Source organism: Lithobates pipiens, unplaced genomic scaffold (assembly GCF_037356315.1).
Source record: "Lithobates pipiens isolate NorthernLeopardFrog02 unplaced genomic scaffold, aLitPip1_a1.2 Scaffold_19, whole genome shotgun sequence".
NCBI lineage: Eukaryota > Metazoa > Chordata > Amphibia > Anura > Ranidae > Lithobates > Lithobates pipiens.
In genome coordinates, this window is record NW_027507764.1 from 222766010 (window position 1) to 222780357 (window position 14348).

The 14348-nt window shown below is 43.2% G+C and overlaps 1 protein-coding gene across 1 annotated transcript in view; it reads right to left on the reverse strand.

Moving 5' to 3' along the window:
* Positions 1-14105, reverse strand: part of ITGA9 (integrin subunit alpha 9) — a 569728-nt gene extending 555623 nt beyond the window's left edge. Inside the window, exon 1 of the mRNA XM_077491718.1 lies at positions 13774-14105. Within this exon, the coding sequence (XP_077347844.1) occupies positions 13774-13934 (161 nt within the window). The 5' untranslated portion in view covers positions 13935-14105. The remainder of the gene's footprint in view (positions 1-13773) is intronic.
* Between the last annotated feature and the right edge of the window lie 243 nt (positions 14106-14348).

Consider the following 14348-nt stretch of genomic DNA (forward strand, 5'->3'; position numbering starts at 1 on the left):
TCATAAAAAAAGGGGTGTACAAGAAATGTCTGACAACCAGGCAGATGATGCTGGAACACTGAACCATTACATTCAGACATTTGGACGACTTATTGAAACAAAGAAAAAGGGCTCCAGGGCCATAGTTATAGAGCACACTTACTGTATTCAATCTCTCTCCATTCAGGTATGCTGGTTTGATAACTTTTAAATAACAATTACAAAAAACTATAAAAAAAATGCAAGATATCAATCAGAAGTATAGCTGATCAACTAAACACAGACAAGGCCAAAAACTAAACCTGGCCACCCTCGCATGTTTGTAGTTTCTGGCTGAATCTGAAGATCAAAGGAGCTGGGGGGAAGACTGTCGGCCAAACAGTGACTGCAGCCAATCAGCTGTAGCCACTTTTTGGGTAATCTGACAGCCACCATCACCGGTTGTAAAATTACACTAGCCGGTGTCCTATCATATACAGTCCCCCATCGGATAGTGTCCACTGTGTACTGCGCATGCGCAGTACACAGCACACACAGATTCCGAAAATAGCCGAGGATGAACGGCGTCTGTGCCGTGAGTCCAGGTTCTAGCCCCACCATCCAAGTGGACATAGAGTTGGAATATAAAAGAGCCGAGCACAGCGAGGCCGAGCCCGAAGCATGGCGAGCGAAGCAAGCCCGCGAGGGGCCCTCTAATTTTTCCAGCCCTATGTCCGCTTGGATGGTGGGGCTACCACCTCCACTCACGGCGCAGGTGCCGTTCGTCTTCGGAGATTTTCCGAAGCTTCTTCTGCTCTGTACTGCGCAAGCACTGTGTATGCGCAGTAAAGGGTGGACACTATATGATGGCCGGATTTAATATGCCAGAACACTGGCAGGGGATTCCTCCGTCTGCTGTTTGGTGTAGATGGAGGAGTACATTAGTCTACTGCCCTGTGGAAAACAATCTGCATACCTTCCAACTTTCTGAGATGGGAACAAGGGACAACTATTAGCAAAAGTAAGTAGGCATAGGACACACGCCCTGTCACACGTCCTTAAAGAATAATTATACAAAAAAAAGATTAGTTTGACCCACAAGAGCATTTTTTACCACTACTATTCCTTTATACTGGCTTTTGGAATTTACAAATGTAGCAATTTAGAATATGGATGAAGGGTTTAGCACTGAGAAAAACTTTCTGAAACATAAATAATGCATTTTATATATAACTATGTAGATCAGACCAAAATGAGGGACAAATGAAGAGGAAAGAGAAACAGAGGGACTTTGTTCTAAATCAGGGACAGTCCCTCAAAATCAGGGACAGTTAGGAGCTATGGATCTTCAGTGGATCGCTTTTCAGAGGGTGGTAGAGCATTGGCTACCTAGAATTCAGGAGGCAATCCAGCTATCTTCTGAATGTGTGTTTTTATTTTTTTATTTTTTTCAATCTCTGGCTTTTGGACAGTTCCATTAATGGGAACATATAAAAGGCAGTGCTACACTTCAAACTCTACAAGACCAATTAAAATTGTACATGTGTACATCCCTGTCTGACAGCAATGGTAGAATTTACCTTGGTGTTCCGATGGCAGTAAAACCGCGTCCTAACCACCTGTTTTTACTGCCCTCTAGCTGCGCGTGTGAAAGAGCCCTTTGACTGCCTTTATTCAGTCATCGGCTGATTGAAAGCAATCTACGCATGCATGGTCTGCATTACAGAGGTAAACTTTTATTAAGTGATAATATTCTCACTAATCAAGAACAGCTGGCCAATAAGTGTAGCAAAAATCGTATTGCACAATATCACTCTTGACCTGTATTACTTTTATTTTACTGTCTAAAAATGACAAGTTGGACTTTTCTCCAGCAACAATCCATTTATACACCTAGAAATAGCTCATTGCAGCAATGACCTGTTAAACAATCTTGAATAACTGACAAAACGGGTACCACTGTGCTGCAAATAACATTCCTGTGGATACAGCTTAAGAGTCTGCAGTTGTCCAACATGACAAAAATAAGCTATTTGTTGAAGTGGAGAGGTTTATCATATTCACAGTTGAAAAGACTTTGCTAGATGTTTATCCTGCGGGGGGCATCAGGGTAGTAATGGAGTTCGGTCAGCACTAGACATGATTCCTGATACCTTTTTATAACCAAACAACTATTAATAGGCTTTTGGTTAATACATTTTTACACTGATATTTTATATCATTTTAATATTTATAGAAAATTTGGGTAAAATCTTCATTTTTATAAATAGCCCTACATTGATTCCTTTCACATTTGTACCAGTTTTTCCAAATTTCCCCTAACATGCCTGCTACAGCATGTTATAATATTGAAGGGACAGGTTCTGTTTATGAAAACACTAGGGATGTATTAGCCCTTGTACACACAGTCGTACATTCCGACAACCAAATCAGTCGGATTTTGTCCGACGGATTTTGTCCGAAACTGTTGCATACACACAGTCGGACAAAGTTGTCAGAAAATCCAATCGTACTTAACATGATGACGTTATTTCGTTAGGACGGGACTACGTTCAGGCTAGTAGCCAATAGCTTTGGTCTAGGAATTTGATCTGAGCATGCATGGCACTTTCTCTACACATGATCGGACAAAGTCTGATTGGATCATGTTGTCGGAAAATGTTATAGCCCAGCTGGAAAACTTGGTCCGTCGCATACTCAGACGGAAACAGTCCGATGGAGCCCACACATTGTCGGATTATCCGACAACACGGTCCTATCGGACATTGTCCATCGGAATGTCCGACTGTGTGTACAAGGGCTTAGACCCCCAGTGCTTCCTCTAACTCAACCAATGGAGATTACACCTTGGAGTTCATGAGGGTCATAGAATTCTGGTGAGCGACATATATCATAGTTAGTGACAGATTAATAATGGAAACAAATACATGAATCTGTCCCATGGAAGAGGGCTTCACTGAAGCCAGGGTGTTCAGCCCCATAAGCATCACTGGCTGTTCCCGGGGTGAGAGGTGAATGTAATTGAAGTAGCAGGGATGTTGGCCAATGCCATTGACCAAACATGGCCATTATTATACTTGAGGGAGTAATGATGTCAACCAGCATCCCCGCCCTTTGTTTAAACTCACCTGACTACAGTAGGAGGCAGAGCAGCGCTGGCCTTTCTTTACACTAACTTAAGCTGGCCATGCATCATGGGTGCTCAACCTGTGGCCCTCCAGCTGTTGCGAAACAGGTCCCATGAGGCATTGCAAGCCACTGACAGTTACAAGTATGACACCCAAAGGCAGGGGGATGGTGGGACATAAAGTTCAGCAACAGCTGGAGGGCCACATGTTGAGGACCCATGCCATAGAATCCATAGATGATTTGTTAATTTTTTGAGAGGCCATCAATTCTCCCATCCAAACATTCAAGTTGGAGGAATCCTTTTGCTGTGTTGTTTTCTGGCAGCAGGACTCAAGTCTGTCAATGTCACCTTGAGCTATGGAGCTCTGTAAACAGTGGACTTTATTCATAAGAGCAGCTAAGAACAAACAAACAAGAAAGGAGCTTAAAACTCAATCTGCTAGCTGGAAATGTTAATATGGCGTATTCATACTCAGTGTTTTATATTTATCCGATATGAGAATGAAATATATATATTTTTTATGTTTATTTTTTATACCTGTATATCATAAAGTAAGAAAATATAGATTCTAAAAAAAGCTACAAATTCTTGTAAGGATAAATATAAATATGCTATTTGAGCATACACCATAATGTAAAAGGAGAGCCAGGCTCCCTATCCCTAACCATTCTGCTGCAGTGATCACAGATAATGCCCTGTTTGCTAGGCAATGGTTGGCACAAGCTGCCCTACCTCCTTGCATCTGATTGGCTGTGGTGCCATAGCGCTCTGTTTGGCATCACAAGGCTAGTGCTCTGGGTTTTAATAGTGTTTTGCTGTATATCCCTTCACATGTTTCTTGTTTCCTTGCCAAGCCTGCTTTTAATGTTACTGCCCCGTGTTTTAGAATATAGATTACTCTCTCCAAACACAGCTTGCCCTGATTCTTTCTTGGATAATGGATTACTCTCCCTTAATGCCACCAGCCCTGACTTGCTGTCTGGATAAGGATTACCTCCCTTTTAAGGATCATCTGTCACATTACTTGAGCTCTACCGCTTGGGGCCCCAGTGCTGCAAATAGTGGAGGCTGGTGGTATATTTTTTTTGGTGGGGGGGGCAAACAATCCTCAGCCAGCCCTGTACTAATCCCATCTAGGTAATGGGCAGAGCTTCTTCCAGCATCTCCTCCTACTGGTGCTTCACGGCGGCCTCTTCTGCGTTTACTCCCTCCTCCTTGCCGGCCAATAGGATTGCTTTTCCTCTCAGCCAATCAGGTGACGGGTCTGAGGACCTACTTCCTGATTAGCCAGGAGGAGAATCAGGAAGACAATAGTGAATATTAATTTGCTATTATCACACAACTGGGTGGGCTTGTGGCGCAGTGCTCTGTGCCCGGAGCCCACCCTTTTTTTGAAGCCTATTAGAGCCTCTGGCTCTAATCACGTGCTTCTAAAAATATATAAATAAAACCACTGGAATCCATGCATCCGGTGCCCCACATGTATATTAGGGGTCTGGACGCATGGGTAAGGGGGCGGTGCCCCTGCACCCAGCAAAATGGGCTGCCACTGACTGCAAATACAGTTCTCAAGTCCTGGGGCCATCCGAGTACTGGTAGGCATACCAGCCTTAAAATATAAATAAATGTAGCATTACCCCCCCAGGAACTGTTGGTGGATGGGATCCCCCACTCTGCACAGCCAGGCACATCGCATTTTCCACGGCACACGGAGTCAGGAAACAGTCCTAGCAGCTTTGCGTTTTTTTTCTTGTTTTATTATTGCATTTAAACTTGGATGGGGATGGGGATGGGCAATATGGGATGCTCACTTGATCAGTTTAGTAAAGTCTTCAGGGACAACTATATACACACAGTACATACACTCCTCTGCCTCCTGCACAAAGCCTGTTTGCAGATCTCCTTCAACTCCTCAGCACAACTCTTGCTTGTGGAACTACAACACCCAGGACAAGCTAGCACTGTTTGGATGGTCTAATAAAGGCTTGATTAGACCCCTTACAGGAAGGTACTGCTGTCCCCTTTGGTACATCAAAGAAATTCCTAGTGCACAGCTGTCCTATATGTGGCTCTTGCTCCCAGTACCTCCTCTTCAGGCACTGCCAGTCCACTTGGCTGCAGCTGCCCCTTTCTCCTGCCCGTTCCACCACAGTCCTCCTGACTGACTCTGCATCAGTCCCAGACTGCTCTCACCCAGTCTTCTCAGGCTGCCTCTCAGTCCTCCCTACAGTGTCACTCACCAGCCCCCCCGTTGTCTTCCTCCCTGGAGAATTCCCCGGCAGTGTCCTCCTGTTGTCCTCTTCTTGCTCCTGCGCCTCCTGGTCAGGATCCCTTCATGTGTCATGAGAAGGGTCCCTTCTGCACCCAAGCCCAGGCCTGAGTTCACAGCCCCCCCCCCCCCCCCCATCCAGACTAGGGGGCTACTCTCAAAGGCCTCTGCCAGTCTAATTACACTTCATCTCCAGCTTCCACCTAAACTTCACTCCTCTCCAGCTCGGCTGACTCTGAGTATATGAGGGGGCCTGCCCCATGCCAACCCAGCTGTTGGGGATTGGCCAGGGCCCTCAGAATACTCCAGAAAACTCCTCCCTGTCTCCCCTCCCATTCTTATGGAAGTTTCTAGTAAGTTTGTGAAGAAGGGGGGAGGTCTTAGTGATGCTGCCTGTGAGTCATCCAGCCCTCCCTGGATCTCTGCCAAACCCAGGAAAAAACACACACAAGCTTGAATACATTTACCTAAACTTTCCCAAAAATCTAACTATAGCACTCTAGCAATGCTACAGGGTGCTACATAAAGGTAAAACTTTGTCTTCGTTTTGAATAGAGTGGGGAGAGGGTTTGGAACACCATTCAGGTTTTTATTGCTGTCTGTGCTCCAATTGGGAAGATTCATTTTTTCTATTTGTCTTGTTTATCATTATCACTGAGAGTGTGAATGAAAGAAAATTCCAAATTTTGGGCTGTGATGAGAACAGGAATAGAAGGGAAATCTTCCAATGGGAACACTAATTCTGGTGACACCCAGGGATTTTCTAATTTTGAGGGGATTTTTTTACTAACTTCCCGTTTTGGCTATTGGAAAATAAGTAAGGGGAAATCTGAGACACAGATGGCGTAACAAATAAAAAAAATAAAACAGCCAGAGGTCATAACCCTCTCTTAATCTGTCCAAAATGTAAAAAAATACTGTTTTGCATTTAATTCTATTTTAAAGCTACATTCTCACTAGTGATTACAGCAGGTTTGAATTGTAGCGGTGCAGTTCTTAGAGACTAGATGTGGCCGCCGTTCACTATAATAACACGTCGCCAAGTGGGTGCAGCTATTTGTGGCTCTCTGTAGAGCCAGCAATCATCTGTGGTGATCACTGCTGGATGCATACAAATCGCATCCAGCAGCAAACACCACAGGTAATAACTGGCTGTCAGCCGGCGACCTATTAATTTAGTGAATGGGGCAAGCCGCTGCACCTACATCTCCGATTGCTGCTGCTACTACTATTCACACCGGCCCTAATTGCCATGGTGAATGTAGTATAAGGGAAAGACAGCTGCTATAGGTGAAGGCATAATGTCATCACATCATTTTTTTGCAGAAGAGGATGCAAATGAATTCTATTACACAACCAACAGACAAAAAAGTGGTGCATGTTATCTACAGGCATACCCCACTTTTAAGTACACAATGGGGTTTATTTACTGAAGCTGGAAAGTGCAAAATCAGGCTCACTTCTGCATAGAAACCAATCAGCTTCCAGGTTTTATTACCAAAGCTTAATGGAACAAGCTGGGGTTAGAAGCTCATTGGTTTCTATGCAGATGTGAGCCCGATTTTGCACTTGCCAGCTTTAGTAAATAAACCCCATTGTGTACTTAAAAGTGGGGTATGTTGCTGAGAGTTTTGTGACCTCTTCGGTGGTCTCAGGCTGGGTTCACACTGTCTTCGCATGTGGCTCACAGCAGGGGTCCGATGCATCCTCGTTCACCATGTTAGGTCCGATCTCAACCTGAATTTTTGGCTGAATTCAGACCTGAAACGGACCAAAAGAAGCACAATTTGAAACGGAGCCGCAGCGGAGATATGTGAACCGGCTCCATAGAGAGACAGTCAAAAACTCCTGCTATTGCAAATTGGATGCGGTAAAACCGTATCCGATTCGCAATAGTGTAAACCCAGCCTTTAAGTATCTTTTTCCTTTTCTTTACCGCTGGATTTACCCATCCATGTCTAATTGTAGTCATATGAAGCAGGAATAAAATAAAGAAGTAAATGCAAATAGGGCTTATGTAGTCCAAGAGTCTCTTTTGGTAAATACAGGCATAGGTGCTATCTAAACTTTGTTGGTGACATGACTTTAGAAAATATAACTCTTTCTATTTAAGATGGTGATTCTTATCACTTCCTCTATTTGTTAAAAGCGCAAAATCAGCATTCACACTTCTATCCAAATCTCCGCAGTGCCTTCGGTTTCCTGCCAAGCCTGCTTACTAAGAACTACAAAAAGGCAACCTTATCATTAAGAGAGGTAAGCAATGTGGGCCTGGGAGAGCTGAGCTAGTTATGTTTACACAGTCATACTTTTCACATTACGAGAAGATTTGTCCTCTTTGCTGTGCAATAAATGTTTCCAAAGCAAGCAGTCGTAGTATGACTAATTCTTCTGATGTAATGAAGAACAGATAGCATTTCATACAAAATTGCATTTATGATGGGAACAAGATTAAATGCGGAAAATACAACCCAATTCACAGTTTGGTTCTTGTATTTACATCATCTAGAAACTATTAGATAAGCACCTGAACGACCACAACATACAGGGATATACAATGTAATACTGACATATAATCACACACATTGGACTTGATGGACTTGTGTCTTTTTTTTTACCTCACCTACTATGTAACTATCTATAGCCAAAACTGATATTTCAGTTTTGCATGGTTACTGGGGATGTAAACTATATGCCTGCCTTCTACTATGTGTAAACCTTCAAATCTGTGAGTTTAGGAACTTTTTTCTTCAAATTAATGGACAAGTGTCTTCTTCAGGAACCACTGGTAACTGACAGTGAATTATGTTTGAGGTTGTGCAACCTCCAAGTGAACCATTTCTTTTTTATTAAACTGAACACCAACACTCCATTGTCACAGCCGATTTGCCTAAATTAGTGGCTCGTTCATCACCAATCACTGGTGCTCCTCCAATCACTACTTTATACTACACCAGATATATGCAATTAGCGGACCTCCGGCTGTTGCAAAACTACAAGTCCAATCATGCCTCTGCCTCTGGGTGTCATGCGTGTGACTGTCAGAGTCTTGCTATGCCTCATGGGAATTGTAGTTCTGCAACAGCTGGAGGTCCGCTAATTGCATATGTCTGTACTACACTATGCTGTTCTAAGGTTCTTTGGTTGTTCTTAGGTTGCCACCTGCTGCAGCCTGAAGGTAGACATGTGAACAGAATCATGTAGCCCCATCATAACTAGAAAATGCATTCACTTCACCACTAAATCTATTCTACTAATTCTATGCTATTCATTCAGTCAACTAAAGGTCATTTGTTCGAGACGTACAGAAAGATTATCAGTAGTTAAAGGCACAACAAATCATATAAGTATTGGTAACTAGTGTACTTCTGGTGGCCACACATTTGAAGATTTTCTAATGAGCTCTCTGAAAAATCTGGTTACTAATTTTGATACAGAGACTGGTATTTCTGAATTTCATTCGCTTTTACCGTTCAATTTTAATATGAATGGAATTTTCCAAATTAAATGTACTTTCACTGTTGCCAAATTGTTTGTTCCTCATTCTGCTCCTTCGAACACTTTCTCGTCACTGTGGTCAAAAACTATCGCCTACTTGACTCCACTAACTATTCTAACAAAATTCACTCATTTTCTAATTGATTCTTAAAAATTGTTTGAATCGAGTTAAACTGTTGATAAGTTAGACCCCTTATTTCTTGGTATGTTGGTCAAGGAAAACCCAGATAGTTTTAAGGAATCTAAACAAGCCTGAAGCCCCATACACACTATCAGTTTTTCTGCTGAGTTTTTCCTTCGGATTTACCAAAACCATAAAATATGAGGTCAAACCTTAGGAGTTTCAATGTGTATGCAATCAGGCAGGCCCTTGCAACTACATAGTTTTAGTAAATCTGAAGGGAAAAAAAACAAAAATCAGCAGAAAATCTGATAGTGTGTATGGGGCTTTAGCCCTATCCTAAATCCAACCCTAAGGCTAGGTCAGCACAGGTCACTAGTTAGGTCACTGTGTAGCACATGTGGTCAATGCACTTGGGAACAACACACTTTGGTTGGTGATATTTTAAGGTTTGTGCTTTAAGAGTTTGCATTATCATGCATTGCATAAGGCTGCCTAATTCATTTGACTGCACTGCCTGCAGCACCTAAATGTCATCAAAGTGCGTATCCTTTATTTTTAAAATGCAGTTCACCACAAAGGTAAAAAGTTACTTTGGGGGTTATTTACTAAAGGCAAATCCACTTTGCACTGCAAGTGTACTTGGAAGTGCAGTCGCTTTAAATCTAAGGGGTAGATCTGAAATGAGTGGAAGCTCTGCTGATGTTATCATCCAATCATGTGCAAGCTAAAATGCTGTTTTTTATTTTCCTTGCTTTTCCCCCTCAGATCTACAGCGACTTTACTTCCAAGTGCACTTTCAAAAAGGAAAAGTGGATTTTCTTTTAGTAAATAGCCCCCTTTGTGTTGTGGTGTGCTGCAAAACACATGCATGGGCAAGGTGCGTTGGGATGGCACTTAGGGCCAATTCACACTAGCAGTTTGGGGGTGGTAAAACCATGCGACTGAAGGTCGGATATAGACTATATGATCTGGGGATGCAGTAAAAAAAAGTCAGAGGGCATAATGTAAACAGTATAACAGAAATGCAAGGAACCATTCCTTGCTCACTCATTCCTTGTGCGCTTCTGTACCGCAGTCAAAACCTGGAAGTAATGTCCGACAGTTAGTGAAGAGGTGGACTGTGAACAGGGAATACTAATATGTATTAGGCTGTCATTAGATCAGAATGATTAAACAGAACCTGTGCTGCCTTAAAGCGGTTGTAAACCACTGAACTTTTTTTTTTCTTTTTTGGCTTACCTGCAAGGCAAAGGCATAATGTGCTAGTATGCCATGCATACTAGCACATTATGTGAAACGTACCTCAAAAGGAAGTCTGTGACAGGCCAGAGCCACAATGACATCCCTCCCACGCATGCGTGCAGGAGCTGCTGATCATGGCTCAGGGCTGTGAAGAAACGGCATGGGTGGGCGTTCCTTCAGAATGCATGCGCCAGTGACGTAACTGTAAATATCTCCTAAATGGTGCATGTTTAGGAGATATTTACACTACCTATAGGTAAGCCTTAAAAGAGAAGTATGGGTTTGTGGGTTTTTCCCCCATCATACTTACCTGGGTCTTTGCAGCATCGGTCCCCCTAGCGCCTCTGCACTGAGACCCGAGCGACTGAACATCACCAATGGCTCGGTTCTAACAGCTCCTCGAGCAGAGAGCTGCGGACCGTCAATCAGTATCTCCTCGCTCATTGGAGCGCTGAGCTGTGGAGGGGCGGGGAGTGGCCATCTCAGGCTCTCATCGGCTCGCTGAGAAGCTAAGACGGTGACAGTCCAGGCACCTGGTGGATCATGACTTCCATTGCTGTGATTAGGTGATGCCTGGACTGATTTCTGTGTCATCAGCAGAGAGTGGACTTCAGCCCGCTCCCCACTGACAGGCGTGCAAAATGAATTGCACTCCTGTGATCCATAGGAGAAGCCCAGTCAAACAAGCTCAGGACTCCTTTAATATAGGCTTACCTATAGGTAAATTTTAACAATGGCAATTTACTTCCTCTTTAAATCAGGTGTCCTTATTGGAATCCTCCCTATACGTCAAGAGTTCTCATCTGAGTCCCACTTTATATCAGGGTCCCCATCAGAGTATCCCTTAAATCCGGTGTCCCCACCAAAGTAATCCTTAAATCAGCGTCCCCATCAATGTACCCCTTACATCAGGGTCCCCCATCAGAGTACCTCTTACATCAGGGTCCCCCATCAGAGTACCCCTTACATCAGGGTTCCCCATCAGAGTACCCCTTACATCAGGTTTCCTCAACAGAGTTCCCCCTACATTAACTGTCCCTATCAGAGTGCCTCATGGATCAGTGGATGCACTCTCAGAGACCTGGGATGCACAACTAAAAGTTGGGGGGCACAGTCCACCCCAGCACCCCCCTAGATCCAAGTCTGCTGAGGTTGCACCATGTTTTTACCACCCATCCACCGCTATCTCCTATAGCTGCAGAGGCAGTGGACAGGGTCTACACATGCCAAAATAACTATGCTTGGAAGGAATTTTACCCCCTTTTGTGTTTGGCAGGCACTGTGCCCATGAGATGTGCCCCATTCAAGTGAGTGCTGGCTTCAAGGAGTTAAAGCAGGAGGTGAGGAGGTCATACAACACCTCCCACTATATGTCAAATTCTCTCTGAAGAGGGATCTGGATGCATATCACTTTTCAGAGCGCAAAGTACATGTGAATGAGCCCTTACAGTAACTTTTCCCTAGCCCTTAACCTCACCTTAACCATGTGTAGTGAGAGAGCATGAAGGCTGCTATTGCTTAACTGTCATGAAAATACTAGTCCCCTTATAATTAAGCACACACCTTAAAGCCCCCTTCATACCTGTGCATTTTAGGTGTATATAAGGCGAATTGCATGAAAAAAATCTTTCAATGGTAATGCATCTAAAAGGCACCTACAATGCACCAGATAAATATGAACAGCACCTAACACTGCTGTGCCCCAAACCATGTGGCATTCCAATTGTTTGCAATTCTTTTAGCAATTGTCTTATTTCCAATATTATTAGTACTATACAGGAGTTATATACTGCCAGAAGAAGGTACAGAACTTTAAAGAATAAAGGGAGAAAGTACAGTTACAATCAAAGACAAGTGGGATAGGAGGGCTCTGTTTGCAAGAGCTTACAATCTAAACTATTAACTATTAAACAATGTCAAAGTGTTCATTTAGTTCCCAGCCTGAAAAAAAAAAAAAGCTTGTGAACTTTGGCACCAATAGAAGGTCAACTACAGTAGGTGACATCTGAGCCAGTCTACAGCAAACCAAGAGGTGGGGGGATCCCGGCCACCCACTTCTTAGGTTATTTCTATTTCTTTTTGGTGGAAAAAGAAATTCAGCCAAACTGTATCCAAACCTGATACATCAGTTTATAAACAAATTACAAATTGTCTTTGCATTGCATCACAAAGATCTATTGACATGTTGCTAAAATTCAGATTACAGGACTAAGACCCCTTTCACAGTAGAGAAACGGCTATGTCAGCGCTAAAGTGCCGCTCGTTTTAAAGGCGCTGCGGTGCTTTTTAGCCGATAGCGGGGCGCTTTTAACCCCAAAGAAGGGGTTAAAACTCCTGTGTTGCTGTGCTTCGGAAACGCGTTTCAGGTGCTTCGGAAGCTCTGCCCATTCATTGCAATGGGCAGGGGCATTTTGGAAGTGCTGTATACTGCGCTCCCAAATTGCCCCAAAGATGCTGCTTGCAGGACTTTTCCGAACATCCCGCAAGTGCACCGCCCCGGTGTGAAAGCACTCATAGGGGGTTATTTATTATTATTATAAGACAGGTTTTATATAGTGCCAACAGTTTGTGCAGCACTTTACAACGTGAGGGCAGACATTACAGTTACATTACAATTTGGTACAAGAGGAATCAGAGGGCCCTGCTCGTTAGCGCTTATAATCTAAAAAATATTTACTAAAGGCAAATCCACTTTGCACTACAAGTACAAACTATAAGTGCAAAGTGCACTTGGAATTGCAGTCGCTGTAGATCTAAGGGGGACATGCAAGAAAAATAAAAAAACAGTATTTTAGCTTGCACATGATTGGATGATAAAATCAGCAGAGCTTCCCCTCATTTTACATCTACCCCTCTGATTTACAGCGACTGCACTTCCAAATACACTTTCAGTGCAATTTCAAGTGCACTTTGCACTTGTAGTGCAAAGTAGATTTGCCTTTTGTAAATAACCCCTATTGCAAGGATTGGGAAGCAGTTTTCAGGCGCTATTTCTAGCGCTAAAACGCCTGAAAACTGCCTCAGTGTGAAAGGGGTCTAAGTGATGATTGATGTGAATATACAATATATACAGTATGTAAAGCTCTGCATGGATTGTCAGTGCTTATATGAGTACCTGTATTAATAATAAGAAGAAGAAGAATAAAAAGTACCCTTCACTGCCCTGCACTAATAACTGTTAAAAAAGTTTTACCATTAGCCATCATCATAAAACTTCTATGATGATGGCTGGGAGTCTGGGAGGAAAGGAAATCAGATAAGAGATGTTAAATGAACTCCTTATTGCAGTTATCCAGGATTACAATGGATACATTCATAGGCACCCATGCAGGATGGATGAGATCATTGCCCTTATAGAAGCCTATGGTCTATATATGCTAGTAATAGGACTAATATGAAGATAAATGATGACTTCCAATAGACAATCAGGGGTGTATAGTCCTGAAGGCCATGTGTACATAGCAGAATTGGACCTGTCAAACAACATTTCCATCTGATCACAGGGAATGGGGATCCCCAGATGTGATCTACAGATATAAAGTCAAATCTTACCATCTTGTGTCATCATGGTGATGCTCCAGAACTGAATATCCAAAAAACGAGCCATTGGGACCCTGATAGACAATCGGGTGGTCCACATCAATGTTATAGCCCACCACCAAAGTTAGTAGAAGGACTCCATGCACTCCTATGATGAGTCTCCATCCAGCCATCCCGACTCCTCCGAGCCCACAGCAGATCCCAGCAAGAAGTGCCAGCTGTGCCAATTATCCAGAGGTGGCTCTGTCCCAAAGTGTAAGATCACAAAGGAGTGTCCAGGGGGGAGACTTGTGACTACGCTCGGGCCAAATAGTACAGAGGAATCAAAGCCAATCCGTACAGCGAGGGAGTGGATAGAGCAAGAACTCCGCGAACTGAGCCCATAGTAGAAAGGCGCAGGGAATCGGAGCACAGGCGACATCTAGTGTGCAGTTAAGATATTGCACGCTAAGGTTTTACATTAAATCTATTTTTTGGGGATATGTGATGGAATGAGACATTTTATTTATTAGAGGTATTTATAGCGAATTTATAAAACACTTAATATACACTGATCAGCCATAACTGTATGACCATGTACAGGTTTA